General features: G+C 51.0%; 4 protein-coding genes across 7 annotated transcripts in view; 2 read left to right on the forward strand and 2 right to left on the reverse strand.

Annotated features, from left to right (window-relative positions):
* Nucleotides 1-2,057, forward strand: part of SEMA4F (ssemaphorin 4F) — a 17,242-nt gene extending 15,185 nt beyond the window's left edge. Inside the window, exons 13-14 of one of the 2 annotated variants that reach the window (XM_042466942.1) lie at nucleotides 9-67; nucleotides 623-2,034. In XM_042466942.1, the coding sequence (XP_042322876.1) occupies nucleotides 9-67; nucleotides 623-1,248 (685 nt within the window). In that variant the 3' untranslated portion in view covers nucleotides 1,249-2,034. Of the gene's footprint in view, nucleotides 1-8; nucleotides 68-622 lie in introns of both variants that reach the window. The other variant, XM_042466943.1, reaches the window with a different exon arrangement.
* A 4,754-nt stretch (nucleotides 2,058-6,811) lies between these two features.
* LOC121930541 (glutathione S-transferase theta-3-like) lies at nucleotides 6,812-10,355 on the reverse strand. 2 transcript variants are annotated; one of them, XM_042467004.1, is made up of 5 exons: nucleotides 10,149-10,355; nucleotides 8,135-8,225; nucleotides 7,782-7,932; nucleotides 7,460-7,636; nucleotides 6,812-7,203 (listed from the first exon to the last, which is right to left on the reverse strand). In XM_042467004.1, the coding sequence occupies exons 1-5, from the start codon at nucleotides 10,267-10,269 to the stop codon at nucleotides 7,003-7,005; spliced, it is 741 nt and encodes a 246-aa protein (XP_042322938.1). In that variant the 5' UTR covers nucleotides 10,270-10,355; the 3' UTR covers nucleotides 6,812-7,002. The 2 variants fall into 2 exon arrangements, with proteins under 2 accessions (XP_042322938.1, XP_042322939.1); XM_042467005.1 differs by having other exon boundaries at nucleotides 10,158-10,343.
* Nucleotides 10,356-10,773: 418 nt separating this feature from the next.
* LOC121930542 (glutathione S-transferase theta-3-like) lies at nucleotides 10,774-13,243 on the forward strand. Its single transcript, XM_042467006.1, has 5 exons — nucleotides 10,774-10,993; nucleotides 11,523-11,610; nucleotides 11,702-11,852; nucleotides 12,052-12,225; nucleotides 12,436-13,243. The coding sequence occupies exons 1-5, from the start codon at nucleotides 10,882-10,884 to the stop codon at nucleotides 12,634-12,636; spliced, it is 726 nt and encodes a 241-aa protein (XP_042322940.1). The 5' UTR covers nucleotides 10,774-10,881; the 3' UTR covers nucleotides 12,637-13,243.
* Nucleotides 13,244-13,330: 87 nt separating this feature from the next.
* Nucleotides 13,331-22,602, reverse strand: DDX51 (DEAD-box helicase 51). Of its 2 annotated transcripts, XM_042466948.1 has the most exons (16): nucleotides 21,924-22,024; nucleotides 21,006-21,313; nucleotides 20,635-20,810; nucleotides 20,216-20,366; nucleotides 19,287-19,432; nucleotides 19,120-19,191; nucleotides 17,600-17,706; nucleotides 17,402-17,510; nucleotides 16,523-16,668; nucleotides 16,195-16,405; nucleotides 15,944-16,059; nucleotides 15,718-15,834; nucleotides 15,058-15,159; nucleotides 14,420-14,483; nucleotides 14,196-14,330; nucleotides 13,331-13,688 (listed from the first exon to the last, which is right to left on the reverse strand). In XM_042466948.1, the coding sequence occupies exons 1-16, from the start codon at nucleotides 21,944-21,946 to the stop codon at nucleotides 13,662-13,664; spliced, it is 2,010 nt and encodes a 669-aa protein (XP_042322882.1). In that variant the 5' UTR covers nucleotides 21,947-22,024; the 3' UTR covers nucleotides 13,331-13,661. The 2 variants fall into 2 exon arrangements, with proteins under 2 accessions (XP_042322882.1, XP_042322881.1); XM_042466947.1 differs by lacking the exon at nucleotides 13,331-13,688 and having other exon boundaries at nucleotides 14,071-14,330; nucleotides 21,924-22,602.
* Between the last annotated feature and the right edge of the window lie 178 nt (nucleotides 22,603-22,780).

Genomic DNA, 22,780 nt, shown 5'->3' on the forward strand with positions numbered 1-22,780 from the left:
CTTTGCAGGCTTGTCCAGGACATGGCGGCCATGGACGTCCTGGCGCTGTGTCCCGCTGAGAAGAAAGGTGAGGGGGCTGAGTGCAGGGCGCCTGCCCAAGGGCCTGGAGGCCTCCTGGGGAGGAGGAGGAGCAAAGGCACTGCCTCTGGGGTTGGTCGGATGGGGATCTTGGGCCTTAGTGGGAGGGAGGCGGGGGGGGGGGGGGGTCACCAGGGGCATGAGGAAGTGGGCAGCATCTCTCCCTCTATGGCTAATGTGCTTAGGACCGGGTTGGATGGAGAATGGAGGGCCCCTGTACCAGGATTGAGGTCCTGGGGCCCTCCATCTCCTTTGGAAGCCTCCAGGACTGGCCATTTGTGTTATATAGGATGGGGTAAGGACTGAAGTGATTGCTCCTTACCCCGTGTGATAATCTCCAGTGTTTTGGATGGTCCAAAAGATCCATTGTCTTCTGCTTTCAATTAAGAGGGAAACTTCCATCAGGGCCGGAGCACTGACACTGCTAGGAGCGTTTCCACTGGGGCCCATCATCCTCTGCTTTCGGCTGAGGCCCATCCCTTGCATTGTGGGCCTAGTTCAGCCGCACAGATGGCCCTGTGACCAGCTCTCTTCTCTCCCACAGAGATGCCCCCTGTGGCTGAAGTGCCAGTGCTTCCATCCACCCGAGTGGTCCTGCCCTGTCGCCCGGACTCCTCTTGGTCGAGATGTGAGTGGCAGATGCCTTCACAGGATGCCTCAGCCTACATTGTGCGCAGGGACGGCCTGGAATTCACTGTGGCGGTGGCGGCTCTGGGGGAGTACACCTGCCAGTGCACGGAGTCTGGTGTGGGCAGCGTGGTGGCCGCCTACAGCGTGGTGAGTGGCGGCCCAGGCCTCCCAGGAGCCTCCCGATCGGCGGAGCGCAGCTACAGCGTCCTGGTGGGTGTCCTCTGCTTCGTTCTGGGCGTCATCGTCAGCAGTGGCTGCCTCCTCCTGCATGAGCGCCGGCGGAGGGAGCGCCTGCAGCGGGAGCTGATCTGCCGCGAGAGGAATGGCCTGGACCTGATGCAGTCGACCACCACCAGCTGCAGCCACGAGCCCCAGACGCCCAGCTCCCCTGAGGACGAGCGGCACCCACTGGCCATGGGCAAGAAGAGCGGCGGCCTCAACGGCTACCCGCACCTGTACATCAACGAGCTGGACACGGACCAGGCCCGCATCTACCTGGCAGGGGTCCCCCTGGCAAAGTGTGATGAGACCTCCATCTAGAGGGATCTCTGCGTGTGTAATGCTGCCTGTCCCCCAGTGGGACGGGGAGAGGTGGGCCCGGGCCTTCGGGCCACTTTGGCGCAGCCTGGCTGCGGGGATTTCCCCTAGGGTCCAGGGCGTCTCCTGCATGGCCCTCGGCACTCCTGATGCATTTGGACCGAGAGATGTGCCAAAGGGCCTCTGCTAGGGTCAGCCTGTGCAGAGTGGCCGCCGCCGCCGCCACCTTTGCAAGAGGCTCTGGGGCTGGCTACTGCGGCCCTGTCAGGCCCCTGGAGGGCTCCCAGTCGGACGCTAGCCCCACTCGGACGAGAGGCCTTGTTGCCGATGCTTGGCGGTGGTGACTGGATGGAGTCCAGAGCAGCTGGAAGGGACTGACAGACTGACCGCCTCCTGGTGGAGACTCCGCTGACTCTGAATGGCCTGGCCGAGCGGGTGCCTCTTTGCCGGAATGGCAGCAGCACTTGCTGTGTTTATTGGGGGGGTGCCATTGCGTGCCCCCCTCGTGCTGTCTGCCTCAGTTTTAGTCTCCACAGCCCCCTCGGGACCCTCATTTATTCTCCCACCCCGAGGAGGTGCTCCCCCACTGTCACTGTGGGGATGGCATGGGGGGGCTCTGCAGAAGCCCTCCCCACCCCTTTTCTGCCCCCAGCTCCCTCCATTCTCCCTTCCTCAGCCACCCAAGAGGAGGGGTTCTGTCTGTGGGGCGGGGGGCTTGGTGCTCTGGCTTCTGTTGCCATGTTGGTACGTTTGTCAAGCGTGTTACGGTTGTTATTAAAGAGCATTCTTCAACAAGCCCGGGTCTGTGTGGACCCTTGCGGGGAGAGCAGGGCAGGGGTCCCACTGCTGGGAGGAAGCTGCCCGCCTGGCTGGCTCTTCTGCCGCTTCCTAGGGATCCTTTCCAGCCAGAATCTGGGCCTGGCACTTCCTTGCTTCCATGGCCCTAACGCCGCAGACGCTTCCACTTCCTGAAGGTCAGCCTGAGACCCACCAGGAACCCCTCCTCTCTGGCCCAAAAGCGATGCAGCTTCTGGTGGCATCCACATGGACGGTGCCTCTTTTTCTGACACAAAGCGTGTGGCCTTTCAAAATGTGTCAGCGCCTGGCCAGTGGCTGAATTCCCTATTAAAGCCAACCTGAGCCTGAAGTGTTCCTTGTGGGCTCTGAGTCCGGCCGTGGCCCCCACTGCCCTCCATCTCCTCCGGACGGGGTCTTCTGCCTGGCTGGAGCCAGGAGCAGGAAGAGATGTGTGCGACATCTTCAGACTCTTGGGCTTCTGTCCAGCCGAGGGACCGCCCAGCAGCTGGCTTCGGCCGTGGTGCTGTCCAGCTGAGGAGGGAGCATGAGGATCCCCAGCTGCCCTCAGTCCAGCTGCTGGTGATCAGGCTAGCCTACCTCTCAGGGCTGTTGCGAGGCTCGGGTGTGAAAGCAAGCCCTACCTGCTCTGTCCTGAGCCTGGAGAAAAGACAAGAATGGCAGAATGGGGTTGGAACGAGGTGGAGAAGCTGGACAGTGTCCAGAGACCAAGATGGCCAAAGGTCTGGAAACCACTGGTCCCTACAAGGAACATCTGAGGGAGCTAACGTCATTTTTGTAGGATCCTTGCATTCAGTCACATAACACACAACATAGAAACGGCAAAGCAAATTGTGATAAAACACTAAATTTGGGGTTGTTTTTGGGCTTAGAACGCCAAATTCCTATAAAACCAGCATACTTTTAAAAAAGAATAAGATTTTCCAGGCTTGTTTTACTCATTTTGAGCCAGGAATCATCAATTCTTCTCCCCAGAAGCTTGCAGACCTTTTCTCTGCTACGTTTCCTCCTCTGTCTCACTTAACGGCGGCTCCGTAACGAAGGCGGCCTCGCGAAGGATGTGGGCCAGTTGTGCAATTAATTAAAAAATGTAATTTAAAGACAAAGTAAACAGTAAAATCATACACAAGAATATAGGTTTTAAAATACAGGAAGGAAAAAAAACATAATACAAAGGAAACTTGCAGAAGATTAAGGTGTATGTACACATATATGTATATGTACATATATTTATGTGTGTGTGTGCGTGTAGATATACATATATATATATATATATACACACATGCACATATACAGATGTATGCATATATATTGAAAAATGGAGAACAAATACAAAATAATTGAATGGAATATAGGTGTTAAAGTAAAACTCTGAGGGAATTCGGAGATACAGCGCGTGGGCGTGCTTTACGCGGCTTGAGCATACCTGCTCAAGCCACGGGGCGCACGCGGGGCAGAAGGGGCGGCGCGTCCCATTCAATTGTTTCCAATGGGGCTTGAGCATAGGTGGAATTCGCCATACGCGGAGGGATCTGGAATGGATCCCCGCGTAAGGCGAGGGCCCACTGTACTGGTTTCCTGGAGGACTCCTTATATTGGAAGAAAGGTAGATATAGGAGAAGAATAATAATAATAACAACGATGATTTTGCTGAAGGTTCCCTGCTCATAATACCTCCCCCTGTCAGATGATGATGATGATGATAATAATAATAATAATAATAATGTATTATATTATCGGATTGCTTAAACTATTGAGGTCTAACACTGCTCTCCATTGCTGGAAAAATCCTTGCAAGGATACTGCTGAACAGATTAGTCCCTGCCATTGCAGAAGAGCTTCTTCCTGAAAGCCAGTGTGGCTTCAGAGCTAATAGGAGCACTACAAACATGGTATTTGCACTTAGACAACTGCAAGAGAAATGTAGAGAGCAGAACAAAGGACTCTATGGCGGGTTACAAACCGCCATTAAAGTATGGACTCAGTCCGTACTAGGGTTAGGAAGGTGCGGTGCTTCTGCACCCCCCTAACCCTAGTACAGACTGAGTCTGTACAAAATGGCGGGCCCCCTTCCACAAGGGGGCCGCCATGACAACGTCACGACCGTGCCGCCTCTACACGGGGTGGCGCAGATGTGACGTTGTCGGTCCGCGCCAGGGCGCCTACCAGGAAGGAGCTCTGTTTCGAAGCTCCTTCCTGGTTTGCGGCGGCACTTTGCTTCGCTGGGCGCAGCCTTCAGACGGCTGCACCCAGCGAAGCAATGGAGACCCCTTTCTCCTTCTCCCCTTGGGGCTTGAAGCCCCAGGGACACCCCTTTTCAGGCTGCGGGGAAGCGGCGTTTTGCTGCTTCCCTGCAGCCTGAAAAGCGGCGGATCAGGGCCTCAGCGGCTGCCGTTCTGACAAATGAGGCCCTGATACACCCGCCCCAAATGGGCGGTCTATAACCCCCTATGTAACATTTGTCGACCTCACCAAAGCCTTTGACACTGTGAGTAGAAAAGGTCTGTGGCAGATCCCCCCAAATTCCTCCCAATGATCATCCTGCTCCATGAAGGCCAGCGAGGCCAAGTCTCCGGGAGCCCCTTCTAATCACTAATGGTGTGAAACAAGGTTGTGTTCTCGCTCCAACTCTGTTTACAATCTTCTTCAGCATGATGCTCCAAAGGGCTACGGCAGATCTCAAAGAAGAAGACGATGGCATTGATATACGCTACCATAAATTTCGCACAAGACTACAACTCCCATCATCCCCAGGGCGGAAATGAGGGTTAGCAGATGGTGGGGGCTTTAGTGAGATGGAAAAGAGGGAGGCCCCCTCCAACAAAGTTATTCCCTTGCACTCTACAACCCCCATCATCCCCAGTGATGGAGGAAGGAACTGTTTGTGGATTATGGGCTTTGTAGTGGGTTGGAGAGAGCTACCTCTAATAAAAAGAGGATCGGGGACAAAAATACTCCCTTGTGGACGAAAAAAAGAGAAGGGTTTGGGGATTATGGGAGTTGTAGTGGGTGGAAAGAGAGACACCCCCTTTTTGACAAAGAAGAATACAACCCCATCATCCACAAACTTCTTCTCGCCTTCCTGGAGATGATGGGAGTTGTAGTGGAGGAAAGAGAGGGGAGGAGGCAATTATTCTCTTGCAGACTACCCATCATCCCCGGGAAGGCGAAAAGGAAAGTTAGCGTTTGTGAATGACGGGAGCTGCATTGGAGCAGTGGAGAAAAGGGGGAAGTTGTGGCTGATGGGAGTTGTAGTGTAGCGTAGAAAAGAGGAGGAGCTTAAAAGAGGAGGCAAAACTATTCTCTCGGAGGTCCCATCATCCTCAAGAGGAGAGTGTTTGTGGCTGATGGGAGCTGCACTGCGGCCCAGGAGAGGAAGGCACTCTGCACACGATCACCGCCAAACCTCGCCTGCGCCGCCCTACTTCCGCTTTCCCTCACTCCAGAACTTACTTCCGGCGTCACCTGCCAGGGATCATAGAGACACTGACAGCTTCGTCCAGAGAGGCCAGGCCCTCAGGGAGAAAGACCGGTAGACGCCCTTTCCTCTGCTGCGCATGCGCCCGGTGGAAAGAAGCGGCGCGACCGAACATTACCCTCGCTGCGCATGCGCGGCGGCGATTCTTAAAGGGAACGTGCCTCATTTATTACCATTATCAATAGCAATTACTGTTTTAATTAATGAATATCAATTACATTTACTAATCCTCGATCGAAGTGAATGGCTTTATGAGAGGAAGAAAGAGGGAAGGGCCTTCAAACCTTTCCCCGTTTTCATTCCTCCCCTCTAAAGCTGCAAACTGCATTTCCCAGGAAGCAACGGGGGAAGGAGAGAAACCACGTGATCACCCTCAATACTTCTCTAAGTTTACTGAAATCCGCTCTCCTAAAGTCTAGGATGTGTGTCTGACTCTGCCTGGCTTCTCCTTTCCACTGTATTACAAACTCCAGGAGAACATGGTCACTTCCACCTAAGGATCCCACCACTTGCCCCCCATTAACCAAGTCATCCTTGTTGGTTAGGATCAGATCCAGAATAGCTGACCCCCTTGTTGCCTCTTCCACCTTTTGGACCATGAAATTGTCTTCCAGGCAAGTGAGGAATTTGCTAGGCCTTGAGGATTTGGCTGAGTTTGACTTCCAGCAAATATCAGGGTAGTTGAAGTCGCCCATCACTACTACATCTCTCTTTTCTGACTGTGTGGTCATCTGTTCCGGAAAGGCATCATCCAATTCCTCCGTCTGACTTGGGCTCTTCCTGGCCTAAGAAAACCCTACAAAATTAATGGGGTGTCCATTATGTCTGTGTGTGTTTGGGGGGGGTATATATATGTACACACATATATACGGTCACCAAATCCCCATCTGATCTTGGAAGCTAAGCAGGGCCAGCCCTGGATAGCCCTTGGAAGGGAGACCACCAAGGACTCCCAAGAACTGGAGGCTCCATGTCAGAGGAAGGCACTGGCAATTCATGACACTCATGACGTCACCGTAAGCCAGCAGGCGACTCAGAGGCACAAGGCATGCGCACAACGCCCCTGCGTTTCCCACAAACAGAGACTCAGACCCGTGAAGGAATCGCCCCCAAAGTCCCTGTCTTTTGGACCCGGCCCATCAAGCCCTTCCCCTGGCCTCAACCGTCTCTGGCTGCTGCTTCACTATTCAAACCTGATTTTAAAGACCTGCTTGTATCTTGATCATGTCGCGTTTTAATCGCGTCGGCCTTTGGCCATCAGGAACCGTAAAATGGGTTTTCAGGCATTTAATAACCGGGAGAAATCTTGTATTAAACAATTCTGCCAATCCAAGCTGAGTGTCCACAAGGACTCTTGTTAAATGAAGACTAATTAAACCCAAATTAACAGCAACACCCCACACGCAAAGATTCTTCGTCGCATGACGATCCGTGTTGCGATCGGCGCAATAGCCTCCGTTTCCTCAGTTGATGTATTTGAGTATGGTTTCCTTCAGCTTCTCCTTCATCTCTGGCGGAAGCAGATCCGCACTCAGGTCCTTGGCGCTCAGGAGGGCTTTGTGGGCCTCCTGGAAGAGCTCCTTCCCGACGGCGTCCTCCACCCGCGAGCGCCAGGCGGCCATCTTGGGGCGGGATTCAAAAATGTTGTGTCCAGCGGCAACGGGCTGCAGAGAGACAGAGAGAGAGACAAGATTAATTAGCACACTAAAAATGGAAGTAACAATGATGATGATAATAATAATGTGGTAATGCCCATTTTTTAAGCAAAGAGAGACTTCTTGGATTCATGAGGAACATAACGCTGGCGGCCATTTTGTTTCACGGTTCCCATAAACAGGTCGTTTCTCTCTCACCCCGGGGGGGGGGGGGCTGCCACCACTGAGGAGGCCTTGCCAAAATGGCCACCCAAATTAAGCGCACCTGCATTAGTTCCACAATGGCCACCAAGTCCGCCAGGGAGGCCTGGCGTCCAGCGATGAAGGGCCGGTCCTGGAGGAACTTCGCCTCAAAAAGCGCCAGGGTCTCGTCCAGGTCCTTTGCGGCCGCCTCCAGCTTTTCGGGGGGAAGCGGGTGTCCCAGGAAGACGGGGATCAGCGCCTGGTTGAAGAGATTTAGAGAGAGAGAGGCATCTTTGAACAAGGTTTCAACAGCACTCCTTCAAAATTCGGACTACAGACCAGGAGCGGATTCACTTTCCACACTGAGACAGGACTCTCTTCCTCATCCGGACAGTTCCCCTCACCTTGGCGAGGAAGACCTTGCTGGCGGTCATCCGGACGCCCGTGTGCTGCCAGGCCAGGTACTCGTCCACTCTGGCCCGAGTCTGCAGGTCAGAAGGGTACCAGTGGTCAGCGGTCTTGAATTTCCTGGCCAGATAGAGGAGGATGGCGATGCTGTGTGGAAAAGGAGGGAGACGAAAAGTGACCATTGTAAATGCCTTTGTTGGACTGCAGCGTCCAAAACCCCTCAACATCTGCACCGAAGGATGGGAACCGAAGTCCATCAACATCTCAGTGCAGTCCAAATGATTCTAAGTAGAGATGTTTTTGGGTCAGGATGACCCCCATTTCCAACCAAAGAAGCGAAAGCCCTGACCTCTCGGACAAGGCGAAGTCCGCGTCCTTCATGGCCGGCACTTTCCCTGCCGGGTTCACCTCCTTCAGGAACTTCTCTGCCTTGTGCTGCCCTTCAGGGAAAATATAATGGTAATTAATAATAATAATAATAATAATAATAATGCAATTTATTGTTGACCTTGTATTAATTCATTTGTTTCAGTGCTACCCAAATTTGGCTCTCAACCCAGGAAAGCCGTGCTTTCCCCCTCCTTACCCTTTCCCCCGACCCTGTTTTCCACTGTTACACAATTAAAAAATGCTAATAATTAATAGGTATTTATTTAACCAAATAAATGGGATCCAGAAGTGGTTGCCAACACAAGAATGCCTATCTCAAACAACAACAACAACAACAATAATAATATCCTGCTCCTCCGAACTATCGAAGCAGTTTACATTAAAATAAAGCAATAAAATGCAATATCAATGTCATAATGTTATAACCCTTCCCCTCACATCAATAATAGTAAAAGACAATTAAATTATCAATTATTAAAACAACCATTAATAATCAAATATTTAATTATTATTAACAGTAACTAGAGCAGAGGCAACTAGGGATCCGTCAACAATCAGCTTAGTCCCTGCGTATGATAATATTTTTCCCTCTTGTACAATTCCGACTTACTAATAGGTTCAAAATGACCTGAATAGACTAGAAAGCTGGGCCAAAGATAACAGAATGAAATTCAACACGGAGAAATGTAAGGTATTGCACTTAGGGCGGAAAAATGAAATGCACAGATATAGGATGATGGGGGAGACCTGGCTGAAGGAAACTACGTGTGAAAGGGATCTAGGAGTCCAAGTAGACCACAAGTTGAACATGAGTCAACAGTGTGATGCGGCAGCTAAAAAGGCCAACGCTATTTTAGGCTGCATCAATAGAAGTACAGTATAGTGTCTAGATCAAGAGAAGTAATAGTGCCACTGTATTCTGCTCTGGTCAGGCCCCACCTGGAATAATATTGTGTCCAGTTCTGGGCACCACAATTCAAAAAGGACATTGAGAAACTGGAGCCATGTGTCCAAAGGAGGGCGACAAAAATGGTGAAGGGTCTGGAAACCATGAAGCCCTAGGAGGAAGGACTTAGGGAGCTGGGGGTGTTTAGCCTGGAGAAAAGGAGGTTAAGAGGGGATATGATGATATCCCTGTTTAAATACTGTATTTGAAGGGATGCCATCTTGAGGAGGGAGGGAGGAAGCTTGTTTTCTGCTGCTCCAGAGAACAGGATCCAAAGGAGCAATGGATGCAAAGTACAGAAAATGAGATCCCAGCTGAACATCAGGAGGAACCTCCTGAGAGTCAGGGCTGTTCGACAGAGGAACAAAGTCTTTCCTCAATGGAGGTTGTGGCGGAGTCCCCTTCTTTGGGGGCTGCCTTGAAAGAGAGGCTGGATGGCCATCTGTCTCAGGGGGGGATGCTCTGATTGAGAGTTCCTGCATGGCAGAAGAAAGGGGTTGGACTGGATCAGGGCCCTTCCTGGGGTCTCTTGTATTCTATGATTCTAATATGAACAACAATGGTATTATTAATAATATTATCATATATAATTAATAATTATATATCTATATGATGAATATAGATATATATTAACATATAATAATATAACTATATTATAAATGAGAGAGAGAATATTAATATTTATTTATTCACTAGGCTGCAGAGTTGTAATAAAACTGGATGGGAATTGAGATCAGCAGCTCTCTCCCTTATCAGTGGCCTGGAGGTGCATCTGCTCTGGGATTTAGTGCGAACTTTATAGCAGCTGAATGTGAACAATGCCGCTAGCGCCAAGTCTTTTGCAGAGCATCCTCCCCATTGGCCATCCCTAGGTTTGCAGAGGGGTGGAATGAGGCCCCGCACGCTGGATCTGCTCCTTTAAAGTTCAGACTAAAACCCAAAGCGGATTTAGGGGGTGCTTGACTCCCTTTGATTTTAAAATGATTTTTTAAAGATTGCCATGATCCCTCCTCCTCCTCATGATCACCTTCATCACCTTGCATGAGCTCAACGCGCTTGAAGTCGAAGGCGATGTTGTTCTTTTTGGCGAAGATATAGACGGCGCGGCAGGGCTGCGAGACCAAGTCCAGGTAGAGCTCCAGAGCCATCTTCTCGGCAAGGAAAATTAAAACAGAGACAGGAAGGTGAGAGAGAGAGAGCGCTGCAAGGAAAAGGAAGGGAGATGAAAAACGGAGCTTCCCTTGGCAGCGTCTGGGCGTTCTCTCTCGCCTCGGGTGAATCGACGCAACGTTTGCCAAAGATTACCACATAAAGGAAAAATGTTGAACTTTGGACGGCATCCATCTCCGTTTCAAGGGCTGTTTTCCTAGCAAACAGAACTGGCAGAAAGTTCACGCGCCGCCATTTTAAAAGCCTCGCTCTGTTAGCATTGCAAACGCAGTTTTAGCGACCCTTGATTTCGCAGAGCCCTGTTCGTCAATTCATTGCAACATTTACAGAGTCTCTGATAAGGTAAGAGGCCATTAAAAGGGCGGTGTGTGTGAAGTTCCTGCCGCTTCTGATACGAAAGAAGGACTGATTTGGACGCATCACCTTGACTGGGAACAGACGCCGTCCAAAGTCCGAAGTCCACTTTCAACTGTTGGCCTGAAAGATAGTTCCTGAGAAGCGAGGCGGCGGCAGTTGCAATCTGCGGAGGAAGGAAATCCCGTCTCCCTCTTGGAATTTCTCCCTTTTCCTGCCTTTTTCTTCCCACCAAAATGGTGCTGGATCTCTACCTGGACCTGGATTCGCAGCCGTGTCGCGCCGTTTACGTCTTCGCAAAGAAGAACAACATCCCCTTCCAGTTCAAGCGCATCGACCTGATGAAAAGTGAGCCGGTCAAAAGCAAATCATAATTAAGAGTGATTACTAACCCTCATCCGCTCTGGGGTTTAGCCTGAACTTGAAAAGAATGGGAAAGCCTTGTCAATGGCTGCACCTTTGGGTCAAACAAATAAAGATATAAATTGTATTAACATGATTAACTGCTACTCATTTATTTTCTATCCCGCCTTTCTCCCCGAAGGGACCTGAGGCGGCTCACAAGAACAATTTGAAAGCATAGTACTGTATCGCAATAAGAAAGTATTAAAACATCAGCTAAAAACAATGTACAATTACAATTATTAATTTATATCATATCAGTATATCACCAGACTATAGTAATTGTTAACAATTAATATTTATTAATTTATTAATATAATAATCAATAATTGTGTTTGAGCGGGAACAAAATGGTCGCTGTCGTCGTGTTCCTCACGGATCCAAGGCGACTTTGCGCTGCGCTGAAAGGGAACCGGGTTCAATGAAGGAACTGATCCATTCTTCTCTATTTCCAATGTCTGGCCTCTCCTTCCAGTGGAGCAAAGGGCCGAGTGGTTTCTGAAGGTCAACCCTGTGGGTCAAGTGCCGGCCATGAAGGACGGAGACTTCGCCTTGTCCGAGAGGTCAGGACTTTCTGTTGGAAGCCGTACACCATTTAGAAAGCGGGGGGCTGCTCATCTCTAAAGTCTTTTTCCTTCCTCCTTTTCCAAACAGCATCGCCATCCTGCTCTACCTGGCGAAGAAATTCAACGTCGCTGACCACTGGTACCCCTCCGACGTGGAAAAGCGGGCGAGAGTGGACGAATACCTGGCCTGGCAACACACGGCCATCCGGAAGTTTGGCTGCGAGGTCTTTGTCATCAAGGTCAGTGGAAACGTCCGGACGGAGAACCGCCTCTCTCCGCTTCGGACGGAGGGATAGAAATACTTACAGAAACCCCGCAGCCTCTCAGGTGGCCCTGTCTCCAAGCGGGAACTGAATCCGCTCCGGGTGTTTAGTCTGAACTTGGAGGAGTGCTATCCTGGGCGTTGAAGCAAGGCCTCTCTCTCTTCCCTCTAATCAGGCGCTGGCCCCTGTCTTCCTGGACCCGCTTCCCCCCGAAAAGCTGGAGGCGGCCGTGAAGGACCTGGACGAGGCCCTGAGGCTCTTTGAGGACAAGTTCCTCCAGGACCGGCCCTTCATCGCCGGACGCCAGGTCTCCCTGGCCGACCTGATGGCCATCGAGGAAATCATACAGGTGCCAGGGCCATGTATTTGGGGCCTCGCTTGGGCAGGGCCTCCTTGGTGGCAACCTCGGGACGAGAGGACAGCGTCCCATTCTCGGGAATCGCGAAACGAAATGGCCGCCATCACCTTGTTCCTCGTGGATCCTTCATGAAAAGTATTACATTATGATGAGGAAGATTTCCATTATTAGGGTACTAATTAAGTCATTCTCTCTCTGCAGGTCGTCGCCACCGGACACGATGTTTTCCGATCTCGTCCCAAGATGGCCGCCTGGCGCTCGCGGGTGGAGGATGCCATTGGGAAGGAGCTCTTCCAGGAGGCTCACAAAGCCCTCTTTCACCCTCCGGAGCTGAGTGTGGATCAGTACCCGCCGGCCCTGAAGGAGCAGACAAAGGAAAGCCTGGTCAAGTGGATCCGCTGACGACAACGGTGGCGTCAATGCGGATCGCGACGCAGATCAACATAGAATAGTGGCGCTTTTAGCTCAGATTAAAATGGAGAGCCTGGTAACGCTCTCCTTGGCTCTGCAGGAAGGCTTCACAATCAGCAATGCCATGTTAGGAACCAAGACAGGGATTCTGACCCGTTTAGCCTTACGAATCCTGACGCTTCTGCTGGCGATTATAAAATCATATACAAATGGATATATAATTTGCTTTCTTTTAAAATGGGAGGTCAAGGCAAAAGGTGTTAGGATTGGGAATTAGGAGCCATCGGCTTTGCATGAGGCACATTTCAATGCCAGGAAAGTGTGGGGACAAAAACGGATGTTGTAAAGCAAAGCCTTTAAAGGCAATGAAGGGCTATTAACTTTAGCAAAGAGCGGCTCATCTGCCAGCGACATAAAGGTATAAATGGCTTTTATTTCGCTTAAGCAAAGTTCAAGGCAGCAAATGCTTTCTGGCAAACTGTTACAAAATGAAGGATTTTAAAGGCAGCTTGGCTAAGAATTAGGACTCATGAGTCTGACAAAAATCTTGCTCTTTGGCTCAATAAAAATGGCCCTGAATTGGGTTTTCTTTCCAACAGAAGATTGCAGCAAAAAGTTCTTGTGGCGAATTGTTCTTCCCTCTTGGAAAAGGAAAGGGTTTTTTAAGGTCAGTTTGTCCTTCTTTGGGAAGGAAGGGGCAAACACACAAAATCTGCCCATAGAAGAGTGAGTCTGTATTTCCCTTTTGGGTTGCAGAGGGTTCTCCCTCAGAGACGCAGAGAGACAGAGAGAGGATGCTTCCGGGTAAACGATCCGGAAAGGAGAGGAGAAAGCGCCCGGCGTCCGAGGCGCCTCTGGGACCCTCTCCAGACAAAGAGCGCCTTCTTCCTCTTCCTTGCCAAATGTCTCTCTGGGCAAGATGCAACGCCCCTCGGCCATCGTCCTTCGGAGGAACCCGGTCTTCCCTCCCTTTGATTACTCCTTTCCTTCCTTCCTTCCTTCTCTGTGTCTTCACTTCAAGACCGTTTCTCAGCTCTTTCTTCCTGTTGAGGTTAAAAAGTAACATTAAATGAAACATCCAGACAAACCTTGGCTTTGAGGCATCCTGACCGACGCCAAAAGAGAGCAGAGGGACCGTGGCCTCAAGCAGAAATAACCCTCCTAGAATCCTAGGGTTGGAAGGGACCCCAAGCAGGGCCCTGATCCAGCCCAACCCTTCTCCTGCCATGCAGGAAGTCCTCCTTGTGTCAGAGGCCAATCCAGCCCCTGCTGCTTAAAGACCTCCAAGGAAGGAGACTTCAAGGTGATCCAGGCCCAGCCTGGCCATGAATTTTAATGGTAAAATTAACTAAGCAGCCACTGGAGGGGCATGAAGGAGGGCCAGTGTTCCCATGAAGGAACTGGGGAAGATCTCAGGGAGGCTCATGATGGGAGATGGAGTCCAACAGCCTGAGCTGTGTAAGGCTTCCTCATGGAGCAGGCCCCATCATCCCAGCAGCCCTCCCGATGGTTCTCCGAAATGGACGGCCACCTCCTCCGACCGCGGCTACCTTGACGGCTGCCTGGAGTGCAGCCAGGGACTCTTCGTAGCCCGGGAGGAGAGTTCGAATCTGGCTGCTCTGGACCAGCTGCCGTTCCAGTGGAGGAAGTCCCGCCTCTCTCAGCATCCGCAGGAATTTGGTCTCCTGTTGGGGGGGGGGGAGAACGGAGGAAAGTCAGCCCCCTCCAAAAATGCTGAAAAGGGGTTCTGGGGATAGGAAGGTGGAATGAATACCTGTTGCTTCAGGAGGAGCGTGAAGGCCAGTCCGGCTCTCCCGGCCCGAGCCGTGCGGCCCACCCTGGAGACACAGAGGAAAGAGCCAGAATTAGGGTTTCGGTCTCTTGACAAGGAGGCCCTCTGACCTCAGGAAAAGACCAAACCTGGACCCCAACTGGCCATTAATTGCAATCATTGTAACATATAATACAGTGATTCCCAAACTGTGGTCCGCTGGTTGTTTTAGACTACAATTCCCAGAAGTCTCAGCCATCTTGGCCAACAGTCAGGGAGACTGGGAACTGAAGTCTGAAGCACCTGGAAGACCATAGTTCGGGAACTGGTCTGCTCCGGGAAACAAAACGTCTGGCCGAACACACGTCTATCCTTCCTGTCAAACCATAAGGCTGACTGCAAAGCCCACCTTAGAATCAGAGAACCATAGTATTGAAAGAGACCCCAAGATGCTCCGTGATCCAGTCCAACCACTTTATTCTGCCATGCAGGAACTCTCCACCAAAGCACCCCCTCGGACAGATGGCCATCAGCCTCTGCGTAAAGGCCTCCAAGGAAGCCTCTTCCATTGCCCACCAGCCCTTGCTCTCAGGAAGTTCCTCTGAATGTTGGGGTGGAAACCGCCCTGAGCAACCGCCTACCGATGGACGTAGGTCCGGATGAACTGAGGCGCGTCGTAGCTGATCACGCACTTCACCCCCGCGATGTCGATTCCCCGCGCCGTGGCGTCCGTGCTGATGAGCCTGCGGCAGGGAAGAAAGGAGGAGGATGGGACATGAAAACCGCCTCCCCAAAACATCCCCCCCAATGCAAACAATTCAGCGCATCTTGACACTGGACTCCCTCGAAGGCTGGACTTTCTCAAACGCTGGGGCTGGGATGGAGGACCTTTGGGTCATTATATAAATACTAGTAATCATCATTATTCATCATTATTATGACCACTGTCATCTTTCAGCTGTGAGTTTATTTCCTGCGGTCACTCTGGCAGGCGTTTCTTCCCTGGACTAGATGACCGCTTGATAGCCCTCTCTCTTTTAATCAGACACAAAGAAGGCGTTTTCTCTCTCCTTGGCTGGAATAACTTCCTGTATCAGGGCCAGGGGTCAGTCTGGATGGCCTCTACATGTACCCTTTCTCCAAAAACTATTTACTATTATCTCTGGTTTAAGTCTTTTTTCTGTCTTTCCGTAAGGTTTTGTGGTCTCTCTTAGATTTTTAAATGTCACTCGGACCTTTCCCCGCATTGCTGCCGGGCGGCCGGACTGGATGACCTCCGAGGATCCCTCCAAAAAACTCACAGCTGGATCTTCCCTCGCTCAAAGTCCTTCAGCGTCCCTTTCCTTTGGCTGGGTGTCAGCCGGGAGGAGAATTCGGCCACGCTGACCCCTCCGAAGGCCTTGACCAGCAGGAAAAGCCTTGAGGAAGGAAGGAGAGGAAGCGGTCAGAGATAGGGATGCAGACGCCAACCCTGTGAGGGAGGGAACCCCGGAGGGAGGAGAAGGAGGAGTCCCATCATCCCCTCACCTGTGGGAGGTCTCCCTGCTGTTGACGAAGCAGAGAACCCGGGAGAACTTCAGCCGCAGAAGGAAGTGCAACAGGAAGAGTGGCTTCCACCTCAGGCTGCAGGGGACAAAATAGTGCTAGAGGAAGGAAGGGAGGAAGAAAGGAAGGAAGGGAGGGAGGAAAAAGGAAGTTGATTTGGCTGCCTTCACATTCTCCCTCAGAATCACTTTAAGTGGAGGTTTACTAAGGGGCCACAACGGACCAGGCCTCACCGAGAGACCTTCTGGGAGCGTGTATTTCTTCTCCTCTTCCTCTTCCTCCTTTGGGGTAGCGAGCCCTTCCACTTCCTCTTCCTCCCTGGAGGATGAGGCCGGGGCAAAGAGTCTCGGGCGGAAGAGTCCGAGGGGTTGCAGCTTCTCTGCGCTGTGGGTCAATGTGGCCGAGAAGAGAAGCTTCTGGAAGGGCAGCTGAGGGACGGAGGCCCTGGACCAGCAATAATAATAATAATAATAATAAAAATAACAACAACAATTTGTACCATAATGTTATTATTTCACCTTAACATTATTATTTGCCCCTTGCCTCTGAATCAGCCCTGACCTGGCAGCCGTGAGGGGTGCCTGCTGCGTCCGAGCGAAGAGCTGTGGATGATGGGCTCCCTCTTCCGGCCGGTGCACAGCTGCCGCCACTTGCTCCAGCCAGTTCTGGTGCATCCCATCGATCATGCGGTCGGCTTCGTCAATGACCTGGGAAGATTGAGTAAAATAACAAGGCCATTTCTGTGTGGTCCTCCTGAGGGAATCCAGTCTGTCCCCAAAGCTGTAAAGACCAAACCTCCGCCTCCAGCCCCAAAGCTAGGCAGGGACCCAAAACGGTCCGGCAAAAGTGGACCGCCGTGCAATTGTCAGCCTGACTTATAAAGCAAACCATCAAGTGCTAAGAGGAATTAAGCCATCATTGCTTCTGGGAACCATATCCTCCTGGCGACCATCTTGTGACCATTGAGGAGACCAGAAGGCAAACCGACATACAGCTGAGGTCTCCCTTTTTATCCGAAACGGTATTTTGGAATATTTACATATACGCAAAGAGAGATCTTGGAGAAGGGACCCAAAAGTCTAGACACATCTAATTCATTTATGTTTCCTATACAACTTTCTACAGACTCAACCGGAAGGTAATTTTATAGACATAACGTTAATAATTTTGAGCATGGAACCAAGTTGGTGCCCATTAAACCCTCAAGAAGCAAAGTGTCACTGTCTCTCAGCCTCTCCCAGGGAAAAAGGGTTTGCACTTTGGGGCATTTTGGATTTCTGGATGAGAGAGACTCAACCCGTATCCTTTGCCCATTGAGCACACAGAGGGCAATGCGAGACATAAATTGGGCTCGGATGGCTTCACATTTCGGGTAATGGATGGGAAAAGTAATTAACAAGGGAGGCTAATTAACAACAGCTCTTTGCAAACTCTCCTCACCAGGAACCGGAGCTGCCTGAGGCTGAAGGGGGCCGTCTGCTGGAGGTGGTCCACCAAGCGGCCCGGAGTGGCCACCACGATGTCCGCCAGGCTGCGAAACCCAGCCGGCCTACGGAGGAGGAAACCGGAAAGGTCAGCGGAGAGGCCTAAAGGCTCCACAATAGTCATAGACGTGTTTGAAAAGAGGGGGAACCTCACGTTTTCTCAACAAGCAACTCCTGCTCCTTGGCAAAGGGTTTCTGGCCGGTGAGTTGCGCCACTTTCAGCCCCGTTCCGTCTGTGTAGATGTGGAAGACTTTGCTCACCTGTTGAGCGAGGATAAGAAAGAGGAATAAGGAAGACTCTGCCGCTTTTGAATCAAAACAACACATACAGCAGCTCCATGATAAAGCCTCAGGTCCAGGGATCCCCCTCAAACGCAAAGGATCTGGGGAATAAATCCATTCTAGATTCCACACAAATTATTCTGGATGGACAGAACATGACGGTCATTCCCTGTTCTGGGCTGTTTATGTGGTATGTTTTTAAAGTTTAATAATACTCATAGTGGGGTTTTCTTGGCCACATTTATTATTCTGAGCATGTTTCCTCTGAGGCCCAGAGAATGTGAATTCCCCGGTGGGTTTCCACAGCTGAGGAAACAGATTTGAACCCCAGTCGCCCAGCATCCTTGTCCAGCCCTCAAACCACTGAATAAATGCACCTTGATGGCTATGGTATGCATCATATATATACTGTATTTTCTGGCGTATAAGACTCCTTTGTAACCCAGGAAAATCTTCTCAAAAGTCAGGGGTCGTCTTATACGCCGGGTGTTGCCTTAAAGGGCAGGTGCTGAAACCTCCAAGCCAGACTGGAGAATCTGCGGTTGCCGCATATGGTGGGGGGAGCTCAAAATGGCCACAGCTGCATCCCCACCATATGCAGCAACTCACCAGGATTCATGGAAAGAAGTGACTTAATGTGGTCCTGATGACAAGGTGAGGGGCACCTCACCAGGAAGGTGTCAGTGAAGGGCGGAGCAAGCTGCAGGCGTCCAGGACGCCCAGAGTATGGGAAAAAGAGCTGTGTTTGCACTACCGCTCTGATAGTCTTGGAGACAGGGAGGGCTGGGCAGGCAGGCAGAGCTGACCAATCCAAACAGGCTTTGTATAAAACAAGTTTTCCTGCTAAGTAGCTGCATGTCATAAACACTGCCATTAAAATTACCAGATTAAAATCAAATCTCATGTTTTTTAAATTTTTATTTCGTGTGCTTTGGAAGAGGGGTGGTCTTATACAGCGAGGATATCCCAAAGTCTATATGTTAACTGGAAAAGTTGGGGGTCGTCTTATATGCCGGAAAATACGGGTATATATATATATATATATATATAGAGAGAGAGAGAGAGTTGTGTGTGAAAGAGATTATGTGGATTTCCAGGCAACTGGCCCCTTTGGCCTCTCCAACTTGCTGCAGAATGAATGCAGTTTGACACCACTTTAAACTGTCTTGGCTCCATACTGTAAAATTACCACTTTAACACTCATGGCTCCCCATTTTGTGGAGTCCTGTGGTTTGTAGTTTGGGAAGATACTTAGCTTTCCCCATCAGAGAGCTCTGGTGCTGCAACAAACTACAAATTCCACTGTATGGAGCCAAGGCAGTTTAAAGTGGTGCCAAACTGGGTTAGTTCCGCAGTGTGGATCCATGGGCTCCCTCTTCTTGGGGGTCTTACCTGCTGGGCCAGTTCTTTTGTGGGCAGGACCACCAGCGCCCGGACTTGGCAGACGACTCGGTCCAAAAGGGCCTGGCAAGAGAAAATAGGAATTAGTCATATTCCTTATTTCTTCCATTATTAAATAAACCTAACCATAGAGCTTGAGCCTCCTTCCGGTCTCTCACCTGGACCACTGGGATGACGAAGGCAAGGGTCTTCCCGCTGCCAGTGGGAGCCGAGACACAGACGTCACTGGGCTGGTAGCCACCCCTTCCGGTCAAGAAGCCCCTGGACACACTGGCCAAAATGGCTGGAATCACCTCCGCTTGGACTGCAGGGGGAAGGAGAACCCGCAGGGGAGAAATCAATAAATCAACATATTCCAGCCCAAAAGTCCCCCACGTGCCATTAAAATAGTCATTCCCAAACTTTGGTCCTCCAGGTATTTTGGACTTCAGTTCCCATAAACCCCAGCCAGCCTGGCCAACAGTCAGGAATGCTGGGAGCTGAAGTCCAAAACATCTGGAAGCTTGGGAACCACTGCATTAAAAGGTTCTTCCAACCCCAGTTACAGTAACGAAATAAAGAGATTACAGCTTCCTACTCTGGCATAAGTTTATACCACTTCTTTTCTACATCTATTCAGGCACACCTGGGCTAACAAAGCCTGGGACAAAGAAAACCCTTTTACAGCTCCTTTTGGGTCTCATCCTTCTGTCAAGTTGGAGGGTTTTTAGCAGCATCAGCGCTGGGAATCTCCATCGGAAGGGATGGAGAAATACAGACTTTCAGGGTCAGGCTGCAGCAGGAAATGAATAAAGGTTGCATTGGGAAAGAGCGGGATTGCCGTTTTAGCCGATCCTCATTCATAGCCAAGCGTGTGGCTGCCTGAAACAGGGAAGGTGGACAGCAGCCGACCCCAAAAATCCCTCACTGGGAAAAGGGTTTCTGCAATCAACAAGGTAATAAAGCTTGACCTGGAAAAGACTGGAGTCCTTTTCCTGTTGATCCCACCATAGGAGTGTTTCTGCCTCCAACAGGCGAGATGGCTAGCAGCCACATGTTAGTAGTTCTACTATTGTTATTACTATTACTACTACTACTATTACTATACCTGGAAAAAGGGATTCTATCCCGTTGGCTTGCAGCTTCTTCACCAATTTAGGGTGAATTTCGGGGACCTGACAGAGCGGGACCAGGTTCTCCTTGATCCTTCGCTGCAGCAGCTGGGGTTCATTGAGCCACGGAGGCAGGAGGGGCTTCACCTGCAAAACGTTACACACGAATAGATGTAACAACGACAACCAGGGTCCAGGATGCGTTGCCTAACACACACAAGCCAGGAAAATGGGAAGGCAAGCTTGAAACAAAGTATTTCTGGTCCCAAGCATTTAGGATAATAAGGGAGACTCAGCCTGTAATTAATATGAATTAAAAATAATGCAAGATTGATTTAAAAGAGTATATCCTTTCATTGTTCCCCATCTGGCTGGGGATCTGGGTGCGGGAAGTGCCAGGAACCAGCTGAATTACCTTCTGCACCGGCTTCCAGCTGCATTGGCCAAGAACGGTCAAGCTGGGAGGAGTGGGAGGGGGACTTGTGTTCGGACTCAGCACCGGCACGGACCGCTCCTCTCCTTTTTCTAGCTCTTTGTCTCTGGCACAGTCTCTCTCTTTTGTGTCTGTTTCATCGTCTTCTCGATCACTCCCTGGTTTTATTTTTTGAAAACATAATGGAAATTAGACAGTTTGAGAATCCTATGAGGCTTTTGAGGTGTCAATAGCCCACCTCTGAACCCCTCAAACACCCAAAATGGAGGCCTCTTTGGGGAAATAGCAGCGCAATGTTGGGGCGCCATGAGAGACGCCAACACGTTTCGCACAAGCAACGACAGCAACCTCACCTCCATCCGTGTCTAACAAACTTTCATCTTCCTGTTGCTTCTTCTTCCTCCTCTTTCTGCAAACTTTGCGTAAAGGGGACCCGTCACGTTCTTGCTGCCTTTTCTTTCCAGACGCCTCCTTTGAACCGCCTTTGTCCTCCGGCCGCAACGCCTCGCCCTCCAGACGGCTGGGTTTCATGGAAACAGCGCCTTTGGGCCGCGCTTTCTGCAGCTCCCGCGTCCGGACGCGTTCTTGAAGGCGCTGAAGCAGCGCCTGTGAATGGCTTCCTGGGCCATTTCCCTCTCCTTCTTCTCCGCCGCCGGTGTACCTGGGGAGGCAGCAAGGGAAACTTAATTAATTACTTTCATTTAAAGCAATTGTAAAGCCTCTTAAAAGCAATTTTTGCTTAGAGGCCCCACTGGTTTTCCCCAAACCTGTGCAGGCAATCCTGCTTTAAAAGAGATTAGGACTCCCTTGTGGAGTGGTAGGCCAAGCCCAGAGCTTGGACAAGTTACTTTTGGGGGGCATTACAGGTCCCAGAACCGCCTGCAGCCTTCCTGGGGAAGTGGATTCTGGGATTCATTGACCCCCACGCAAAAGTAACTTCCCTACCTTGCTCTGCTTACTTCAGAGCCAAGAGCTGCCCCCCTTTCCCGAAACTATAACTCCCAGAAGCCCCCAGCCTACATTAGTGCTTGTAAAAGTTACTTTTGGGGGGGATACATTTCCCCCTTAAAAAGTAACTTCTTCTTTCCATCCCTCCAACCCAGCTCTGCTCAAAAAGGAGCCAGAGCTCAACGCAGGCGCCCTTTGAGGGACTACAACTCCCAAAACCCCCAATCCTGGCCTACTGGGAGTTGCAGTCCCCACAAAGTTAGCTCTTGTTGCGGCCACAGCTCGGAATGGCCCTTTGTTGCATAAAAAGGCAAAGGAATGACCTGGGGATCAGAAAGAGAGCCATGCTGAACGGAGACTCAGGCAGCCGGAATGACAGCCCTCCTTGGGGGCCTTTTAGCCACGCGGGAAACTTCCGGGCGCCTCCTGATGACGTCACTGCAATCCACGTGCAGCCAAACAAGCCCCGTTGCCCTAGCAACGCGCCCCCTCCTCTGGGCCGGGAGGATAAAGCCGCCAACCAGACTCACCGGGGGCGGAGCCACGCAAATGAGGCCGCGCTATGCATGATGGGAAGAGGGAAAGCATCTGGTTCCTTCCGTTTTGTCCTCTTGTTTTTCCTCTTCCTTCCCCAAACGGCCTTCCTTTCCCATTCAGCCTCGAAGAGAGGAGCAGTCTCCTCACTGTGAGGAGGTCACCCCCAAACGGATCCTGCTGCAGGCCTTCTCCCGCCATTGACAAAAAGAACTTTCCCAAATGTAGCCCAAAGGTCATATAGTCCACCCTCAGAAAACAACAGCCCTGCAAGGCTGGACACCCAAAATCCTGGAAGGGCCAAACCACACTGTTTCCAATACACTTGTTTAGGATTCGCACTCGCACCGTGAGACACCCCAGAAGCTAGAAGCAACCCCACTCTGGGTCTGTGAGGGTCCCCTCATTTGCCTCATCCTGCCCCCCCAAAAGGGTCCCACTAGGGCCCTCCATTCTGGTAGCCAAGGTCTGCTGTCCCATCCCGGATTCGCCCCTTTTCACTTGCTGCCCCTCACTCCTGGAACCTTCTTCCCCCGCGAGACACAAGGGCCCTGATCACTTCTTTAACCAGCTTCAAAACGGAGTTGAAGACCATTCTGTTCAGAGAAGTGTTCCCAGGCATTGCATAATTGTCACTTGCTATTTG

Source organism: Sceloporus undulatus, chromosome 5, assembly GCF_019175285.1.
Source record: "Sceloporus undulatus isolate JIND9_A2432 ecotype Alabama chromosome 5, SceUnd_v1.1, whole genome shotgun sequence".
Classification (NCBI taxonomy): domain Eukaryota; kingdom Metazoa; phylum Chordata; class Lepidosauria; order Squamata; family Phrynosomatidae; genus Sceloporus; species Sceloporus undulatus.

Coding starts and splice junctions, on each gene's coding strand:
- LOC121930541 (XM_042467004.1), bottom strand. CDS start 10,269: ATGGCTCTGGAGCTCTACCTGGACTTGGTCTCGCAGCCCTGCCGCGCC. Junction 8,226..10,148: donor GCTCATGCAAGGTGATGAAG/GTGATCATGAGG, acceptor TTTTCCCTGAAG/GGCAGCACAAGGCAGAGAAG. Junction 7,933..8,134: donor GACTTCGCCTTGTCCGAGAG/GTCAGGGCTTTC, acceptor TTTTCCACACAG/CATCGCCATCCTCCTCTATC.
- LOC121930542 (XM_042467006.1), top strand. CDS start 10,882: ATGGTGCTGGATCTCTACCTGGACCTGGATTCGCAGCCGTGTCGCGCC. Junction 11,853..12,051: donor GCGAGGTCTTTGTCATCAAG/GTCAGTGGAAAC, acceptor CCCTCTAATCAG/GCGCTGGCCCCTGTCTTCCT. Junction 12,226..12,435: donor CCATCGAGGAAATCATACAG/GTGCCAGGGCCA, acceptor CTCTCTCTGCAG/GTCGTCGCCACCGGACACGA.
- DDX51 (XM_042466947.1), bottom strand. CDS start 21,946: ATGGCTCTCTTTCTGATCCCCAG. Junction 21,314..21,923: donor GCTCTCTTTCTGATCCCCAG/GTCATTCCTTTG, acceptor CTGCCTCCCCAG/GTACACCGGCGGCGGAGAAG. Junction 14,331..14,419: donor CGCTCCTCCTGAAGCAACAG/GTATTCATTCCA, acceptor CCCCCCCAACAG/GAGACCAAATTCCTGCGGAT.